Below are 19,600 nucleotides of genomic sequence, written 5' to 3'. Positions count from 1 at the left end.
TTAATCATTTTTCCTTAAACATGATTAAGAAAGGAATATTACACTAGTTATCTGTTTTCATTCATTTAGTACAAATCCCAAAGGCCACGGAGGTAGTGAAATAAATAAATAGAAAAAGACTGCTGAGTGAGGTGTGGTATGTATTTGCCTGTCGCAAATGAAGTTGTCATTCCTAAGCCAATCAAATCATGCATTTTTTATGAGAGGTTGCAACTCGCAGAGAGATGGAAATGTTAGACACTAATTAATAAACGTGGCTGGCAAAGCAACGACTCAGGACTCAGAAGCTACACTACGGGAGGATCATTGGAATACGAAATCCAGTGGGCACTTTTCTGTTGATTTGATGAAACGCCTTACATCCTGTCAGAAGTTTCTAGATAAAATACAGTTGGCTTAAGTTTTCCAAGTTAGTTTTGAGCCAGAGATTGTAAAGATTTGCTTGTTACAGGAGTATTCTTGTGGTGGCTTTAGTTTGCCTTACAGTTGAAAGAAAACTAGAGATTGCCGGATAAAACAGCACTAATCTTAACAGTATTGAAGCTGCTGAGAATGGATGAAGAGTGGCTTGTGTCGCACACAAAATACCCATCAAGTCCACGGTTGGCTTAGAGGGGCAGCGTCGTGTTAAGTCACCAAGTAAATGTTTAATTGAACTCGCACAGCTTGTAAATATTGCAGATGAGTCACTGGCCAGCTCTCCAAACCTTGCAGAGGAGAGAGTCGACATGAATTGAGCTTTCGGGGCTTTTTATGAGTCATGTGAAGAGAAGGTGACACAGTCCCGCCCCTGTGCGAGCAATGAGGTTGACCATGTGAATTTGTCACTGTTCAACTTCTTTTCATCCACAGCTATGGCCATGTCACATGATTCAACCTCATAACTTGACATGTAGGTGTTTCTATGTAACAGAGACACATAGTGGTTATTGTTGGCAACGGAAATACAGTGTTTATATGTATCAGGAGGGTCGTTATTATTTATGCTTCCCTGTGGATGAGCGTGTGGCAGAAGCTCCACTGATAGGGAGTTGCCCAGTTTGACTAGAAGAGAAAGGTAGAGCCGTCATGTGATATGAGAGAAGGTAATGTTAGGTCAAAGCATGGAATTCCTTGAAAGACAGGCAAAGGAGCTGGAATTTACTTTGGCAGATAATTGGAAGCTCTTGGGCGAGGGCGAGAGATGATTAGACCAGAGTTTCAGGTTTAAAAGGCAGAGGTGTGTACGATGGCTTGGGAGGCAAGCGCCAGAAGGGGTGAAGACCCCATCGTGGGAATCGGAGCAGGAATGGAATGCTCGGGAGGGTAGCAGCGCTGCAAACAGGAGTGTAGAAGGAAAAGAAATTTAACGGAGACAGATCTAAGCCAGAGTGTTACAGGAGGGGCTGCTCCCACGGAGATGGTCCGTGGGCAGTCACATGTCCAGTGGGTGACCGACATGCAAGGGCAGTTTGGGCAGCTCTCCCAGGCCCCGGGCGTTTCCCGTAGGGATGTGGCAGAGGTGTGGCTGAAGGGATGGGAGTAAAGAGAGTTCTGGGAAGCTGCGCCGGGGATTGGCAGTAACCGAGTCAAGCCCTGGGAAGGTGGGGGAGACACCCCGGGGAGGAAGCAGGTCCCAGTTTGGCTAAGACTCTGCACTGGGTCCTGAGGGAGGAAACCAGCTCTGTGGCCCCGGGAGGCAGGGCCAGTTCAAGAGAACGGGCATCGCCTCACAGGGAGGGTTGACTCACCAGAGAGGCGCGGCGCCATCCACGCAGCAGCACACAGGGCTTGCTCGCCCCGGTGCGCTGGGCGTGGAGCCCTGGGTAACGGGGCAAGACCCGAAAGCAGCTGGTGCTGGGGGAGGAGCCCCCAGGAGCCTGGCAGGCTGGGTTCTCGCTCATTCCAAGGCTGTGTGAGAACCGAGCCCAACGGTGGCCACTGTGGGCAGAGACCAATGTCAAAGGACAATGTGTTCTTAAACCAGACTCATCTGCCCTAAAATAGGAGATGACCCTAAGTTCGTGGCCTGTGGAATCAGTATCGGCAAGGGACATGAACTCCCAGGCCCTTCGACCACGTCCCAGGGAGCAGGCCAGGCATCGCTGTTGTTTCCGTGTGGTTTTCACGGCTCAGGCTGCACGTCTGATCGAGCATCTGGATAACATCTGGAAGAATGGCAGTGGGAGCATCCGTCGTTGGTTTTGGTAGACAGTTCCACAATCAAAAAGAAATCATGGTTAGAAAGGATAGCCGTGTATTTCCCACTTGGTGATAAGGGCAGAATTAGTACCTTTTTCTTAATTCGGGCTCATTAGTCAGCAGCGATTGTGATCGACTCACACAGAGGCGCTGTGTGGCCTTCTGTCACAGTATCGCCACAGCGGCGTGACAATCCTACACACTTTTTCTTACATGGATTCTTTCTAAATAATCTCCATTTCCAAATTTGTTTTATACCCTCCAGTTTTTGTCAGTAAACCGCATAGCTCCAAACAGGTTTCTCGGCAAACGCAGGTACACACCCTTTTAGTTTTAATTAGTTTTGCTTTGTTTTTTCACCAAATTTATTTGGGAGCTCAGCTGACCAAAAGAATATGTATTATATCCCAAAGATTCAGTAACGGAGAGGGAAGAACTGAAATGTCACCCCAAAAATTGCTTTCTGGTCACAGTAACATTGCTGAGCGTAACGACAATAAATCCTGTCTACTGAAATAACAGCTAATTAGGTACCAGACCTGACTAGAGGGTTAAAAAGTGTCATAGATTTGCCTCTCCTAATGTACAATAATAGCCCTAAGAAAAACTAAACTAAGGAAGGATTAACGTTCTTCTTGACCAGCGATGCGTCCGAAAGCGTTGTTTTTGCTCGTACTTGGTCATAACAGTTACTTTTCATTCCCGTTCCGTGCTTCCTAGTTTGAGCCTGCTCGTTGTTCTCCTTTCGAGAACACGTGGAGCAAAAATGGAAACCTGTGTTGTTATTTAGTACAAAAGCACAGACCCTAACCGTAGCTAATGAGTACGACCAATGCCGGGCTGTATCCACCCGCCTCTCGTTCGCATGTGTGCTTTATAGGGAAGGTAGCACAGGCCGAGCAGCCACCACGCCCAGTTACAGAGGGGCCTGTGGAATGTCCCGCTGACAGCCGGTCCGAGGGATCTGCCGGAAGCGATGACTTAGCCACCGTAAGCAGACTCCACTTCCCTCAGAGAAGCCCACCCGGAGCCGTCTAATTTTCCTGCAGTTTTTTATTTTATTTCTGTGCTTCGCCAAGACTAAACGGCTTCACTGTGTGTTCCTCCCCCCACCGTGTGCCCCCACGATCGTAATGAACACGTGAGTAGGTAGTGTCATTTCAGCGACAGAAGCTGCCTTTGGGGCCCGATGAGCCAGAAGCAGATATGTAATTGGGGTTCTGTGGGTTTTCCTTCATCTCTGGGTCATTAGTATGTATGAAAAAAAGCTGGGAGCGGAGCAATAGTGGCTGTTTATTTCTCAGATGACCGAGGAAAGCCCTTCTTTCTGATTATGTCCTCTTAGCTTTCAAAAGGGACCCGTCCCTCATTCCCCCACGGAAACTCTGATACTACGTCAAAGCAGTAACGATGATGATGATTTCATTGACCACCATTACACAGTCCACGCTTTACGCTCTTCACATGTATCCGTGGCTTTGAGAAAGAAATAGTCGTTTATTTCCACCACGTTTTTTATCCCCAGTGGTGATTTGCCGCAGGAAGGGAAAGGATACCATGTATTTTTTTTCTCGTCATGTTCAAATCCCGCCCTCCCTTTTTTTTCTTCTTGATTGAGCTCACTTTTATAGAAATGCGTGTCAGCAAATATTGGTTGACAGTTTTCGCCACGCTTAACCACGTTAACGCACTTAACAGTGCTGCAGAGAAGAGCGGTCTGGACCCCACGCCCCCGGCCTCCACCTCTGAGCGCGCACCTTGAGAGGACAGCTGGGCACTCCGCCTTCCCCAGAATTTCCGAAGAAATTCTGTGCAACCCAGTCAGGTAGCACGGCGCCACGCACCAGGGCCTCCTGGTGCAGACGCTGGTGTGGCCAGCGGGCTCGTCCACACCGACTGACTCTGTGGCTCTCCCTGCGCTTTCTGCTCTCTCAGTCGGTGGAGAAACAGCAAGGCGGGGGCTCTCGCCGGCGATTCCGAACCACCGTTTTCCGCCCACATCACGATTGGCAGCTAATCGTGCTCATCGTCAGTTTGCTCTCCATCAGCCTGGGCACGACACGTTTCCTGGAGCTGGGCCTCTCTCCCCCGGCCCTGCTTCCCCGGCTCCTCGTGCATGCCTTCCTCGGGGCGGCCGTGAGAACTAAGCCACCACACCTAAGGAGACAGCGGCAGCGGTCGGCTCAGGGAAGTTGAGAGTGAAGGGAAGACCAACCCCAGTTTTCACAAAAAGTACCTAAATTCTCCACCTAGCAGGGATAGCTGTGTGCCTCAAATCTGGCTTGTCTCAATGACAAAAGCTGGTTTTGACTAATCAAACATGTTATTTTTGTCACCTGTATTCTCTCAGAGATGTCATTCTACTCAAGGTATCTACTCAAGGTATCTTAGCAAGTTTACCATCTTGTTGCCATTTAAAAAAAAAAAATCAGAAATTCCAAAGTTCCCGTTCAATACTTCTAAGTCAACGTTCAGAAAGCCGCTTTTGTTTCATCCTAATCTTTCCTAAGGAGAACATAATATAACAGTGACTGCAGTGACATAGGTACCTAGCTAGAGAGAGAGGGAAGCCTGCAAAGTTTCGGGGTGCCTTCCTATAATAGAAGAGCCCTTGACAATGCACGTGGTCATTTGGGGGGATGGTGTGTGCCTCCCGTTGGTGGCCATTCTTATGAAACTGACCAGTTACCAAACTCTTTTGAGACAAACTCAGAAAGCACAGGTGCTTTCATTATCTGTAGTCTACTGCACAGCGAGAGATGAAGTGTTCTGCATGAGCCGTGTTTGCATGGCCATGGAGAGAAAGGAAGGTTCCAGTTGGTCTTTGTGGCCTTGATTTTCTCATGTCGCAAGGAGCTCTTTTGCGAATTCGCCTCTTCCCCTCCCCTCTTTCTCTGCCCGTAAACCTTTTATGGGCTGGAAGCGTATCTCATGCACCGTCACGACCATTCTCTCAGGGGTCAGCGTAGGTGTAACGATGAGACACACAACAGTGACTCCGTAGAACCCGTTTCAGGTGTAAAATGGCACATGTTATTGAATCTCGTGTGAAAGGTGGTTAACTCATCAATTGGCGATGTCTGGGGTTAAACAAGTTCCCACATGAGCTCGCCTGTGTGTGAGGGACCGGCCCTGTCACGGTCCCCTCGGCCCGTTTCCCTCCCCCGGGTCCTCCGCCTTCCAGAGTCAGCCCGTGTTGGCCGCTCAGACGCAGCCTCCACCGTACCCATCCCAGGGCACAGGCGGAGAGGTCACGTCAGACTCCACGTGCGATGGGAGCTCCGGGGAGCGCACGCGGTGCTCGGTGCCCCGCCTCTTTGTCCCTGCGACGAGTTCGGACTCGTGCACGCAGTGGCAGCTCTCGCCAGGGTCCCGCGCAGATCCCCGCACGCGAAGCGAGCCCCACAGACTTTGGGGAAAGGCTTTGCTGCGCACATGTACCCTCATTCTCATTCTCATGAGCCGCAGCTGGGCTCCTGGCTGCGAATGCAAGGTCAGCGCGTCGAGGAGTGAGGAGAGTCGAGTCCTGGCGGAGACCCGCCATCGCGAAGGCCGGGGGTTGGAAAGCCCCATCCTAGGGCTCTCGGCACGTGGGCAGGGGGAGGGGGGTGCAGAGGAGAAGAGGGGGGGCCAGATGCCACATTCATGAGGAGGTGGGGTACAGGGTGAGGCTCTGCCCCGGAAGGCAGCTGTACGCCAATGCTGACAGCTCCCGCCAGAGCGGAGGCCGCGATGGCAGCCGGGCCCGTGTCAGACGGGAGCAGCCTGCATTCCGTCACCAAGGCCATGCTCAGCCTCGGCACAGGAGGGACAGTGAGGTACGGCCCGCCTCCTCCAGGGGCTGCAGCTCCGTGAAAGGCTGTCCAAGGGGGAAGCGGTGGCCCCAGGAGCCGCCCTCCTCCGAGGCGCTCGACCTACTGTGTGTGTGACCCCACGTGGAACACCTACTGTGCGTGTGACCCATGTGTAACACCTGCTATGTGTATGATCCCACGTGTAACACTGTGCGTGTGACCCCACATTTAACACCTACGGTGCGTGTGATCCCAAGTGTAACATCTACTGTGACCCACGTGTAACACCTGCTGTGCGTGGGACCCACATGTAACACCTACTGTGTGTGTGACCCCCAAGTGTAACACCTACTGTGCGCGTGACCCCACATGTAACCGGAAATGCAGCCAAAACTAAACAAGTGCTTTCTACCTCCAGTCCCTTCCCCTAGCCCTGGCGAGAGGGCGCTCTTAAAATTTCCGTTTCCATTGGACTTTGTTGGTTTTTAAACAGATAGGGCTAAACGGTAACCGAGACGCTGACCACTACCTTAACGTAATGAGGCAAAATGTTGCTCTGCAGTCAGATGAGAAGGAAAGTCCTGGCACTCAAAGGAATCTTCAAGGGAATGCTTTTCAGAGGCTTTCTTCATAGAAACGTAAATGCAATGAAATACACTAAGTCAGATTTCCTGCCACCAACCAGGATCTGTTTCCAGAACAGTCGATCTCGTGTCTCCCTGGACAAGAGATCGACTGTTCTGGAAACAGATCCTGCCGTCTCTGCGCTCCAAGGACACAGCGTGTTTCAGGCCAGTCCTGCGTGGCTGTGGAGACACAGCCTCCATATAATTGATACACGTCTCTTAGGCTCCTTGAAAAACTTCTCGAAGGTGGGGTGCTCACTTGCCACGGGCAGAGAGAGGAGGGAGCCCCACTAGGAGCCAGCCTCTGCCCTGACCCAAGGTTCCCTTACATCAGGAGATTGGAGGAGTGACTCCCGAATTCTCTGGCCCTCGCTCTGCTCTGCTGTCTTCTGGGGACCCCAACGGAGACACCCTCTGCAGCCCGCCCTTCCTCCGTGGGTGTTGGGCGTGTGTCCTCTGAGTTCCCACGCCATGGGTCAGAGCACGACACTCCTCACCCGAGGGAAACGGCCGTTTCTCTCTGCCGCTATGGCACAAGCTCCGTGAGGAACAGAACAGTTTCCATCCCGACCTAAGGGAACGAATGAGCAGGCGTACAGTCAGATCTTTGAGACTGCTTCCTGTTGTGGGGAAGGAATCCCGTCTTCCTAACTGGGACCTGGAAACCAGAACGCCTGCTCCGCGCAGCGTGCCCAGCGGTCTCTGGAGTCATGCGATCTCAAGGACGACGTCACGAGGAGGTATCCTCCAGACCACTTTTTGTCTTCCCTGGCGTTTACCATCCTGTGTCTGATTGGAAATATTTGTAACTCGGATGAACTGTTCGTGATAATGAGCCGTTCTTACTACAGTACTGACGGAGCCCCTCTCTCCAAGGTCACGGTGCTATATGTACATTACCTAGACCGTCTCCAGAACACGCCCGAAGTGGGGCGACCGCCCTCCCAGAACTTGCCAGGGTCCGAAAATCGAGATCGCGGTGAGGTTGACTTTCACGCCCTCTGTGCCCAGGAAGGACAGAGCAGCGTTCAAGGCTTCAGTGATAGCAGCTGCTTCATGATAGCCATGCGTCGCTTAACCACGGGGACACGTTCTGAGAAATGCATCGTTAGGCACTGTCCTCGCTGTGCGGACACCATCAGGTGCACTTACCCAAACCCAGACGGTCCTGCCTACCGCGCACCTGGCCGTGGGGCACAGCCCCTCGCCCCCAGGCCACAGCCTGCACGGCCCGTCACTGCACGACACAGGGCGAGGTGAAATCACGCACCGGAGGAAACGACATGGCCGGTTGTGGCGCGCGACATGGGGCCGCGGCTGGTGGGCGGCTCACGTCGCGCTCTGCGCAGGAAGCGTGTTCTCTGAGACAGCGGCGAGACGTACGGCTCAGCGACATCGGTGTTTCCCACCGTCGCCGTGTGCCGTGTGTGATTGTGCTGCACTTCTGCACACCCGGGAGCAGAGCGTCTTCACCAGCCTCACCACAGACGCGTGAGCGACGCGTCTCACTGAGACGCTGCAGTGGCCGCGAGGTCCTGCGGTGACATCAGTGGTTCGGCCGCGTTACGACCGTCCGGGACCACCCTCACGCGCGCGGCGTGTCGGTGGCCGAGCCTGCTGGGCGTCTCGAGCCGGAAGCTGAGCTGATTCAGCCGCCGCACGGAAGCCGAGAGCCAGGTCTTCGTCCTAGCACCTTGCGGCCCTCGCTCTGACCACCGCCTCGTTCTCGACACGGTCCCCACGTGGCCGCTGCCCTCCGACTGCCCTCCGCTCTGCCCTCTCAGACTCCACGGTTCTGTCCCTGGCTCGTGGAGCTCTCCACTCTTCAGTCCCTCTCTGGGCAGCTTGGCCCACACCTGTGGCCCTGCTGCCCCCTCTCAGGATGCACGGCCCCTTCTCTCTGACCCACGGTCACATCGCATGCGGCCTGTCCAGGCCTGTGCTCATCAGTCTCCCCCCAAACGACCCTCTCTTTCCTGCTCGACTGAGGACCCTGCAGCTGATTCCGCGGCCGGGACCCCCCTCAGGGGCGTCTTCTGTAACGTAGCTTCCGCTGGAGCCGAAAAGGACTCTTCTAGGATTTGAATTTGAGCTTGCTGTCTTCGCTGTTTAAATCTTCTATGCCTGACCATTGGCTTTTAGAGAAAATTCCCATTTTTCACACAAGGCCCCCTGAGACCGGACGCCCACTGCGTTTGCAGCCCCTCGGCGCCCGTCCGTGACACGCTGCGGGGAGCCGTGTCCTCTCCCCCGACAGTCTTCACGCGGGGGGTCCCGTTGGCTTGAGAGGCCATCTCCCCCCCTCCTCCGCGGGCACGTCCCGGCAGGCCTTCAGGACGTGACTCCGACGCCTCGTCGGCTCAGCAGGCGACCGTCCCCCTCGCCTGCAGACGGCAGCGCCTGCCCCCCAAAGCGCCCGCGCCATCTCGTCCCTGTCTCTGTCACCGTGCTCACCACGTTGCTGGGGGGCAGGGGGGGGCACCATTGTCACGTCAGACTCCCCACGACGGCGGGCCCCCAAAGCGCCCGAGCCTCCCCATGCGGCCTGCGTTCCCCACTTCTTCGCCGAGAGCCGGGGCACAGTGGGCGCTTCATACATGTTTGCTTCATGGGCGGGCAAGGTCAAAGGCTCAGTCCATCTCCCGGAACCTTTTTTTTTTGGGGGGGGGGGTCAAGAGGCCGTATCAGGTGTCTCCACAGTTGATTTTGTGGCTTAGGCACACGTTCCAGGCTTTTTGGAAGAGTCCGGTCTACTTAGCCCTAAACATCCCATGCTCGTTCTAGACCCTCATCTACAAACTGAGTAGCTTGACGGGGGCAGCGGCAATACGAGTCAACGCCACATCTCAGGGCCCGTGTTCTGCGCACAGGAGCATCTTGCCTTTGAGAGTAAACGAAGCAGCTCTGAATTATTTAGGCTCTCATCCCCCGACAGAACTCCCTCTCCCCTCTTCCTCTTGTGTTTTGAAGCCCCTGGCAGGCGTCGGCCGCACATGGTCCCGACAATAATTTCCCGTCGTTTAAGTACCCGAGCCGAGTACCATTCCCGTTTCATGTAAATTAGATAAAACCCAGAGCTGTGGCTTGCAAGCGATGCAGGTCCACTGGGGAAATTAAAGGTTCAGCGAGGACGGGTCCCATTATGATAAAAGCGTTTGCAACCACCAGCGCTTCCGTCTGCCCTGTGGCTCTGACGCTCCTCGGAGTGGGATGAAATTCGAAGCAAAGAGGACCTCGGAAAGTCGTTGGAGGGATTGATTTTCTTTGGAAATGGCGGCAGCGTTCTGTGCTCGGCGTAACGTCTGCAAATGGTGCCCGGCGGTGTGGCCGGCACCACAGAGGCCCAGGGAGCGCCCGGACGGGCCGCAGTTCCGTATGCGGACACCGCTATGTGTCGGGTTCGAGTCCGACCGACATGTGGAGTGAACGTGGCCGCGAGGCCCTTGCCTCCCTCCCTCCCTGCGTTCGGACAGCGGCCCTGCCTTCCCAGCCCACACTTGGTGGTCGGTCAGCGTTGCATCGTGGCATCTAAGTGATTGAAGCACTTTCTGTGCATTTTCTCACTCAGTTCCCACAGCCCCACTGTTTTCCCCGTTTGGTAGATGAGGAGACTGAAGCCCAGAGAGGTTAAGACACTCGCCCCAAGGTTGCGTAGCCACAATGAGAGGCAGGACCAGAATGAGCTCTGAGATACCGGCAGAAACCATGCCGAGCGGCAGAACCAGGTGCCGAACTCAAGTGTGCGGGCAGAGCCCACGCTTTAGGAGTGCTGTGTCCCAGAGCCCTGCGGCTCAGGGGGGGCCCTCATCACTGCACGTGAGCCGGGCTCGCGTCTAGCCGTGGTCACTTTCGCCTGGGAGAGGGCGCGTGTTATCCGTGTGTCTTTTTAACCACGTCAGTTGTCAAGTTTGATAGCGTGGGATTTCTGAGACTGTTTCTGAGGTTGTTCAATCTGCCTTAACTTTCTCACTTTTGTGTTTCTAGATGCATCATCCCATTCAGATGAAACCTGCAGATAGTGAAAAGTCAAACGGTAGGTGGTAACCGACTGTCTCGTTTAATGTCTGTTTCCGTTGGGAAGTCGGGGGGCGGGGTGACGGCAGCCCTGGTGGCTTTTTCTCTGGGAAAGGCAGAGAGAACCCCTCCGGGACACGCACCCCGGGGCTGGCAAGCTCCTGCCTCGTTCACCTCTGCCGTCAGGTCTGTGACGATGGTACCCGCAATGGTTTTCCGTGTCCCTCGGTTGGGGGCTCTGCGGGGGGACGCCGTGGCCCTTGGCTCTTGGTCGGGCTGCTTCCGTAGAGCAGCGTGGGCCACCTGATGGGGAGGAATGACCTTGCGCTGTGCGGCGAAGCGCGGGAAAGGCCGGCCCGCTAGGAGCCAGGCCGTCGTCTGTCCGCTCCTTCCCGCGGGTGCCCCCCGGGCTTGGCGCTGGCTCACCGTGCTCGTCTCTAAATGGTGCCGATGCATTTGCATCCACGTTCATTGGGAATTCAGCCTGCTGATTAAATCAATGCGCACTCAGTGCCGAAATATGCATTCGATGAGGTCCGGGGAATAATTGAGCTTTGACTCTCCAAGACACGAGAGGGTTGATAGCCACATCTCTCTCTCTCTACGTTTTTGCTTCCGTTTTTACCCACCTTCTACCCCTGGTTTGTTTCCGAGTTTCCTGAGATGGTCGTTAAAGGACTCTCCCACCTTCTCCCACCCCGGAGCTTCCCCGTCTCACCAGACTGGCACGACCACGGTTTCCTGCCCCAGGCAGCTCTGCACCTCATTAATCAGTAATCAGGGCAGAAGCCACGCTCTCAGAGAGCTGCGTCCCCGCACATGTAAATGACGAGCAGGCTCGGAATCTCTCCACGAGGTCTTTCTTTTGCTCATCACAGTGCATCCTGTCTTCTGGCTTCTCGGCCTAGGGGGTTTTGAAGAGCAGCCCATGCCGTACCGCGGGCTGCCCCCTCCTCCAGCTTCTCTTCGGCCGCCCACCTCTCTGGGGGTGAATTCCCTGTTCCCTCCACCGCTCCATCACAGACATAGCATTCGGCGCCGGAAGGTCTAAAATCTGCCGCTGCTTTGTTGCGGGACCTTGGTCAAGTCACTTGGTTCCTTAACTCGACAGTGATTCATCGACGACTCACTGCGTGCCAGGCTTATTGCCAGCTGGGGCTGCAGGGGTGGATTTTAAAGAGAAAAGACTGTGAAAGGCACTGGCCTGACTTCATGGGACTTACGTTCAGTCTGCCAATCTCATAGTCACAGAAAACCCTTTCACGTTCTCATTTGTAAAATAACGGCGGGGACTGCCTCCCACAGGTCGCCCGTTTTTGTTTTTTTTTTTTTTTTAAGACTCGCGCGGGATGTTTGTGACAGTGCTTGGTAAGGGGTGGAGCGCGTCCATTCGACGTTGATGCCCGCGGCCATCCAGCCGCGTCTTCCCCTGGCCTCAGGCCTGCCCTGCCGAAGGCCACACGTTTGCTCCGGACACACGTGGTTACGGTCCGCTCCGTTCCCGGGAGGGAGGAACCGCGTAGTCTTGGGACGGGTCCTGTCACCGAAGGTCACCTGGGAGCTTCTGGCCACCGAGACATGCCGACTGTCCTTTGGCTCCATAACTGTCTAAACTGTCAGGACAGGGGCCACGGAAAGCAAAAGTCGGTGGGAAAGAATTGATCTTATTTCTGAACCTTTGGTCATAGTTGTAAAGGTGTGACTGGACCCATTAGAGAACCGAGCTGGAAGTGTTTAGACCTGAAATACCTAACTAGTTGAACCGTGGAGGGAGTTCTCTACTTTTTTGTTTGTTTGCTTGCATTTTTCTGCTGTGCGGGCGCGAACCCCGCTGTTTGTGTAGGACAGCTGCCAGAGCTCTCAGAGCGGTCCATGCCCGTGCTGCCCGGTGTCGGCCCTGGACGCTGCGGGCGATGCTCGCTGCGGGTCTAGACCCACAGCAACAGAGCGAAACCACCGTCAGCACACCCCGCTGGGCCTGACGTCAGAAGCCACGCGGGACGGGGCGCGGGCTCGCTGAGACGGGACGGCACCCCACGGCGCCGCTTCTCACAGAGGAGCGTGGGGGACGGGGGGTGCCGTTAAAACTACGTCAAGGAGCCTGCACTTGTTCACCGTGTCCTTGGTCGCATTTCGTAACCTCGCCAGGCTGCCTCATCTAGAGCGGTAAGGGGGCCGCGGGGCTCTGGCGCGTGACCTCGTCCTGTAGCCGTTGCCGAGGCGTGCCCAGGTCAGCGTGGCCGAGCGCAGCGCCTGGCACGTGGCGAATGTTCCCTGTGTGCGGGCAACGGTGCTTTCAGCTCCCCGAGGCGGGCCCTGCCGGCCGTGAGCTGTCTGCAGCCCCGCATAGGCCTGTGCACACGAACTAGAAGAGCCCCAGACCTTCTAGCCGGGCCACTTCTCCCCTTGCTTTGTAGACCCATCTTTATTTCCCGTTAAAAACAAACAAACAAACAAACAAGTGAAAAGGTGTAAATGGACTGCAAACTGCTTTTAAAGTGCTCTTCTTGATGGGGGTGCTAGTGGAACCTCACCTTGCTGAGCCACGAGGTGTTCACGGTTCTCCTTGGACCTTATGGCGGAATCAGGAGAAATGCATAATTTTCAAAAGCAAGTGATAAAAGTGGCGAGCCTTTCTCGGTTTCACATGGCAGTTTTGACAGGTCAGCACAGCTCCCAGAGCTCGGAGAGCACGCAGGTTTCCTTGGCTTGGAGGCTCGGAATAGCTCCCGCGGGTGTGACGGGAGCATAGGCAGGCCCTAATTGCTCTTTTATGGAGTTTGCTGACATTTATGGGTAGCACAAAGGGCTCCTCACAGCTAGACAGTGACGGACTCATTATCACTGTGTTCAGATGTCTAAGACTTTGTCTTTGCTGAGCAAGAAGGGGCTGCTCATCACAGATTAATTAGTGATGGACAAATGAAGGCCAGAAGTGCAGTCAGTCTCTCGAGTTTTGTCCGTCTGGAGATGGTGACAAAGGGGACCTCCGTGCTGAGCCCAGAGATGTTGGACTGCTCTTCGATCTGCCTCGCACATCAGCAGTTCATAGAACAAGCTCCCAACTCTCTGGCTTCTTGTGGTCCGTCCTTTTAATTGGCTCTGATCTAAGCTGCAGCCTCTAGCACATTTGCGCAAACTCACTCATGTCACTCGGGCCTTCCCACTTCTGCTGTGCCAAAAACAAAAAACAAACCCACTGCATTTGCAAGAAAATGCTGGGGCCTGTAAGAACAACACACAGAATCAATACTTAACACTTCAAAAGAATCCAACTTTTTTGTTATTCTTCTGTCACCGAGTCGCCTGACGGTGTAGGGAGGGCAGTGGAGGTGTGGATTTCAGGACCCAGCATGTGCCAGCACGAACATAGTTACTCTCTTTGTGTACTATTGGAGGGCCTCCTTTCCAGCTTTTAATCCTTCATCGATATGCGGGAAGAGGTACCAGCTGCACCAGCTTGGAAACTGAAGACAGTTGCTGGGCTAGTGCGTCCAGCCGTGAGTGATGAGGGAACGTAGGGGCTCCCTCTGGTTCCTGGGTGCTCGGTCGTCTCAGTGGCTGTAGCCGGTGGTCACTCCTAGGCCATTGTCCTGGTTAAGAGGATTGCTTTTGACTCTGTAGACAGAGCATAAATCCACCCTGCTTTAAAACCCTCCAACCTCACCACTCGTCAGGGGACCTTAAAGCCTCGAATCCAGAAACTCCATTCAAGCCCCATCTCTTAGGGCCTCCCCAAGCCCCAGGTCCACGTGTCCAGCTCAGAGCTTGCAGGAGTCAAGGTAACTAAATATTGTCAGGGAGTGTGAAGACCTGCAAGGCTCCCGTAGAAACAGGAATCACAGGGTGTTTCCAATCCAGTCACTTTCTGATTGACTGGAAGATGGAGAAACAATTTTGAAATTCAAAGTGGAGCGACTCACAGAATCGCAGGCAGTAATTAAATGCCATATGTTAGCACTAGCACATTGGGAAGCTGTTAATTAATTCAGGCCGCCCCAAATCCAGGTGTGACTTTGACAGGTTATATACCAGGGTGTTAGCACAGGCTTGCAGTTAGAGATCTTTGAAAACTGAAGTTTCTGTTCCCCAGACTTAGAATATTAACCCTTTCTTATTTTAAACCAGGGGATGAGACCTCGAAATGGTCGCTGGCCTGGAGAACCTTCTAGTTGTGCTGCTGCCGTTGATGGCAGCGACCCCACCTGTACGACACTTTGTACCTAAAAGCAGTTCCCCACCCTCATTCATTGGTTATCCTAAAGAAAAGTAGATGTTTTCCTAAGAGGGCAGGGACCTTTTAATTCTTCTTTTTAATTCCCCTAAAGCACTTAGGCGAATACTATGGACGTGGTAGGTTTATTGAAGCAACCAGCATTCTTGTAGATTAAAAAAAAAAAAAAAAAAAGTGAGTGAGATACTGCCGAGAATACTTAGGAAAAGCCCACCAAGCAGTTTATCAAACAATGGTGAAAAAGTTCAGTGAATTCAAGATAATTATATTTACTTAAAATGTTGACAAAGCCGCTTGGGGATCCTTAGCGTAAGAATCCCAAGAAGAAATTGCATGAATAAATTTTCACTGGAAAACCAGGAAAACGTAAGGGAGAAGAAAGCTGGATGTGTGTAGTTATCGCCGTTCTACCTTTAAAGCGAACATCCCCAGCCGTTACAACCACAGAGCAACCTGGACTAGCAAAAGGTGGTGAACATCCGGCTTCTTTTACCCATGCACATGCGCGCGCGCGCACACACACACACACGCACACACACGCAAAGAAACCAGCATTTCGAATAGCATATGGATGGTATAGGTTTCAATTTTTTTTGTTCTTCGTTAACACTTGTTAATTGGAGAAAGTCAAGAATCGTCATCCATCTCTCTGCCTGTCTGAGTTTACCCTTCATGATGGTGAGGAAGTTAGAATTTCCTAAATGGTTTCCATTCTCTTAATACTCATCTTAGTAAAAAAAAAAAAAAAAAAAAAAAAAAATTACTTTTTAGCTCAGGAGCTGCACATTTCATTTAGTATCATGTCCCATTAAAGCTCAAAACCTACAAATCATTTCAGCTAAACACCACAATTATAGGTTTACTACTGAAACCAAAGGCCAACCGGGAGTGTATCATTTGCGTTTGTCTAGAACTAAATCCAGGTTCTTCAGGATCAGAATAAGCAGAATATAAGTTTATTTTTACTCCCGTGGCTTCTTCCACGGGGAAGAGTTGCGTAGGAACCACCAGCGCTAGAAACAGGCCCCTCCCTGCTGCCCCCTGTGGTCCCGAGATGCCGCCTGCTCTCCCGCGGGAAGGGCTCTGGCGAGGCCGTGGCCGTGGCCGTCCGGGCGTGGGCGTCACTGACCCCGTGGGGAGGAAGCCCCTCTCCCAGGCACCTTGTGTCTGCAGCGCTTAGACGGCTGTGCCCGCGCTGACCTTGACCTCCTGCACCCCCACTGGCTCCCGGGGGCCATCGCTGGTAGTTCACGTACTCTGAAAGGAGAAAAAACTTCTGAAGTTTAGATTCTGCGTCTGCGTGAGGAAGTCCGGTCCCCTGCGGCTCCCTCCAGAACTCAGAGACAGCAACGTCCTTTCGACACCGTCCTGGGCTTTGCTATAATCACGCCTTTGAGGCCAAATGTAGGCCAGTCATCCTGGGCACAAGCATGTCGAGTTGGAGGGAAATCTCCGTGTCCTCTGAGGTTAAACCTTCCCGTCTGTACCCTCATCGCTTTCCAAGGTCAGGCTTTGCATGGTGGCGTGACAGCCAAAGTTCCTTCCTGTTCATCCAGAGTCCTGCCTGCGAGCGAGTTGGCCGTTCTTGCTGGCCACGTGTTTGGTACGGGTTCTACCCCGAGCCCGGGGCCTCCAGACAGGGTTCTCGTCCCTGGGGTCACCTTCCTCTTCCGTCGTGATGTGCGGACCGCACGCATAGCCCTGCTCACGGCGGCGGCAGGGCCCGTGCTGAGGAGGGGGCCGTCCGCGGCCTCACGGAGCAGTGGGCCCCTCTGGCCTCCTGCGCGCGTCCGGATCGGCGGGGACGAGAGCATGGGAAGTCGGGGGAGAGGGACGTTTTCTTCCGCCCACTGCGGTCTTCAAAGTTTTGTTTCCTGTCCCACTGCTCTGTTCCTGTTGGTCTCCCTCCCTCGGCCTCTTTCTTTCCCTCTCGCTCAAGGAAAAAGAGCATCTACCTCAAAGAAAGCTGTCTCCTGCAGTGGCTCTGGAATGGCGGTGTTTTTTAGCAGTTACACAGAACTTTTACCCTTCTAGTAAATGCATTACTGTTCGTTTCCAAGTGGCGGGGCGGGGGGTGCGGGGGAGCGGACTTCAAGGTCTCTCGTGTCCTGCGAAGACGTTTCGTGAGGAAGAGCAAGCCCGCAGCGAGGTGCAGTGTCCCGGGAGGGGGAGGGGGAGAGAGTCAGCCCTGGGGACCAGCCCCCCCGCTTGGTCCCACGGGCCTGGCCCCCGGTCACGAAGCGCCGATCCCGAGGGAGAGGACGGCAGCGGGCCCGGCTCACGCGCTGTTTTTGCTCCTAGCCGTGGAAGACAGGAAGCTGTTCATAGGCATGGTCTCGAAGAAGTGCAACGAGAACGACGTGAGGGCGATGTTCTCCCCGTTCGGCCAGATCGAGGAGTGCCGGATCCTGCGGGGCCCCGACGGGCTGAGCCGAGGTGAGCGCTGTCCCCGGGGCCCCCTTCCCGCGGCGCTCGCGGGAACCGCGCGCCACAGTCCAGGTGGAGGGGGCCGCCGCACGGAGCGGGGGGTCACGCAGCGGTGCGTCCCGCGTGGCAGAGGCAGCCAGCCAGAGCCCGCCCTGGCCGAAACGATCACCTGTTAGTTATTTAACTTACGATCACCTGTTAGTGCTCCAGCCGGGAGGTCTCGGCACCCGCTCATCGGCTCAGGGGGTCGCTGTCGGAGGGGAGCCGGCAGCCCGCCCTGCCGTGACATGCTGCTTCTCAGGCTCACATCCAAGTAGATGTTGGGGGCCGAGGGAGAGTCGGGGAGGAGGAGAGAGCGTATGTGCTGTTTTCATCTTAGCTTCCGGCTCTCTGTCTGCGGCTGAGCAGCGTGAAGGGCGGGGGCCTCCCCACGGCAAGAGGCGAGGTGAGCAGGAGACGCCGTCCGCCTTCTCAGTGGGGCAGGGCAGGGCCGGCCGCGGGCGCTGGGCCTGCCTCGCGGTGCCGGGGTTTCGTTTCAAAGGCCAGACTCCTGGAGTCCTGAGAGCGGGGAGTCTCTGCTTAGTGACAGGGAGGTGACTTCCATCCAGAAGGAGGGCGTAGGGTTCTCTTTGTCACCGCGACAGAAGCAAAGGCTGAGGCTCCGAGCACTGGCGGAAACCAGCATTTTTGCAGGCGGCTGCGTGAAGTCGTGGGAAGTAGCTGTCCTTGCCGCGCTGGCCGTCCCGCGACAAGGCCGCACACTCACGAGGGCTGCCACCGGGCGTCGGCACCATCTGACAGCGGGGTCCCCATCAGTGCAGGGAGGCCGCCCCGAAAGCGAGTATGTAAAACAGCGTTTTCAGCTCTGAGAAATCCGCGCTTTGGCACTCGCTCTGTTCGGGGAGTTGGCAGCGTGGGTCCCACGGGGCCGGTGAGGGGCGGCTTGTCACCCCCAGGATAGCGCTGCCGCCCCGCGGCACAGCGCGGAGCAGAGACGGGGCCTCGCGCATCACAGCCTGGCCTTCCCGTCCCCTAGTCTCCCTCACAGCCAGCGAGGAGGAGCATTTGTTCTTCTGACTTCTAGACGCGACGCTTCTTGATGGCAGCTGCTGGCGTCACAGGCCCAGAGAACAGAAGTGTCCCGCACGTCACCCGCCAGTTCCCAAACAGGGGGGGCGGGGGCGAGTCTAGAGGAAGACTGAAGGCGGGGAGCAAGCGTGCGACCCCTGTTCCCTTCCGAAGGTGGACCGAGGAGGCCCGGAGACCACGGTGCCTGCGTCTCGGTCACGTCCGGAAGCCCTGTTCTGCCGCCCTCGCTGGGTCCGCGTGGCCCCAGCAGCTGGAGGGGGTCTCTGAACGGCAGGCCCGGCGCCTCAGGCTCCTCTAGCCACTGTGCCGTCACCGGCGTCACCCAGAACAGTCCACCGCGCTGTGAGCCGCACGGCTCCGCCTCCGGCACCAGCAGGAGGACGCTCGGGCAGCGTCCACCATCCCCTGGTGCCGTCCCAGCCAGCTCGCACCCGGGGCTCACCGCGTGGGATCACGTGGTCCTGCTGCCCTTACGAGAGACGTAAGCCCCCTAAGGTGACAGGCCAGGAGAGGGACTGCCGGGGAGGGGGGAGGGGGCAGTGCGGCCACACGAAGAACAAACTGTGCAGGAAACGGTCGTGTTTTTAGCAACCCCTTCTCTGCTGCCGGTTTCGTAATTAGAACCACCGTTCCCTCCCGTTGGTCTTCTCAGTCGCCCCTCAGTGTTATCACTGCATTTTTTCGTTCGCCAAGGCACATGGCGTGGAGAAAGAACAAAGGCAGCCCCCCGAGCTGCTCCTAGTGACCCTCGTAGTGGCTCGGAGGTCAGCGACTTCAAGACCGAGCCCACAGCGGCTCCCGACATGGCACGGGCCTGCAGTCCGTTCATCTTCCTCCCTCCCTCCCTCCCTCAGTTTCCCCATTCCTAAGTGGCAGCAGTCGTGGCATCTGCCCTGCATGTCTCACAGGGCAGCCGTCCCCCACGTTTTTGACAGTAGGGGCTGGTGCTCCTGTGAGATTCTGATGCCTGATGATCTGAGGCGGAGCTGAGGCGGTGATGCCAGTGCTGGGGAGCGGCTGCAAGCGCAGAGGAAGCTTCGCTCACCCACCCACAGCTCACTTCCTGCTGCGTGGCCTGGTTCCTGACAGGCCACAGACCGGGACCGGTCCCCAGCCCAGGGGTTGGGGACCCCTGCGTTAGAGCATCACTGGTTAGCGATGTGGAGATTTTTTTGTGCAGGTGTGTTATCCACGTGGTGTAGTGGGGACACTGAGTCAGGAAGGGGTGACCTCCG

The 19,600-nt window shown here is 55.3% G+C and overlaps 1 protein-coding gene across 28 annotated transcripts in view; it reads left to right on the top strand.

The window, feature by feature from the left end:
- Nucleotides 1-19,600, top strand: part of CELF2 (CUGBP Elav-like family member 2) — a 718,856-nt gene that overhangs the window by 639,793 nt on the left and 59,463 nt on the right. For all 28 annotated transcript variants that reach the window (XM_036227159.1, XM_036227131.1, XM_036227123.1 and 25 more), the window contains 2 exons: nucleotides 10,586-10,634; nucleotides 17,151-17,285. In XM_036227159.1, coding sequence (XP_036083052.1) covers nucleotides 10,586-10,634; nucleotides 17,151-17,285 — 184 coding nt within the window. The remainder of the gene's footprint in view (nucleotides 1-10,585; nucleotides 10,635-17,150; nucleotides 17,286-19,600) is intronic.

This window comes from Rousettus aegyptiacus, unplaced genomic scaffold (assembly GCF_014176215.1).
Source record: "Rousettus aegyptiacus isolate mRouAeg1 unplaced genomic scaffold, mRouAeg1.p scaffold_m13_p_10, whole genome shotgun sequence".
NCBI lineage: Eukaryota > Metazoa > Chordata > Mammalia > Chiroptera > Pteropodidae > Rousettus > Rousettus aegyptiacus.
The sequence above is the reverse complement of the archived record's forward strand: the minus strand, read 5'-3'. Positions and strand labels throughout refer to the sequence as shown.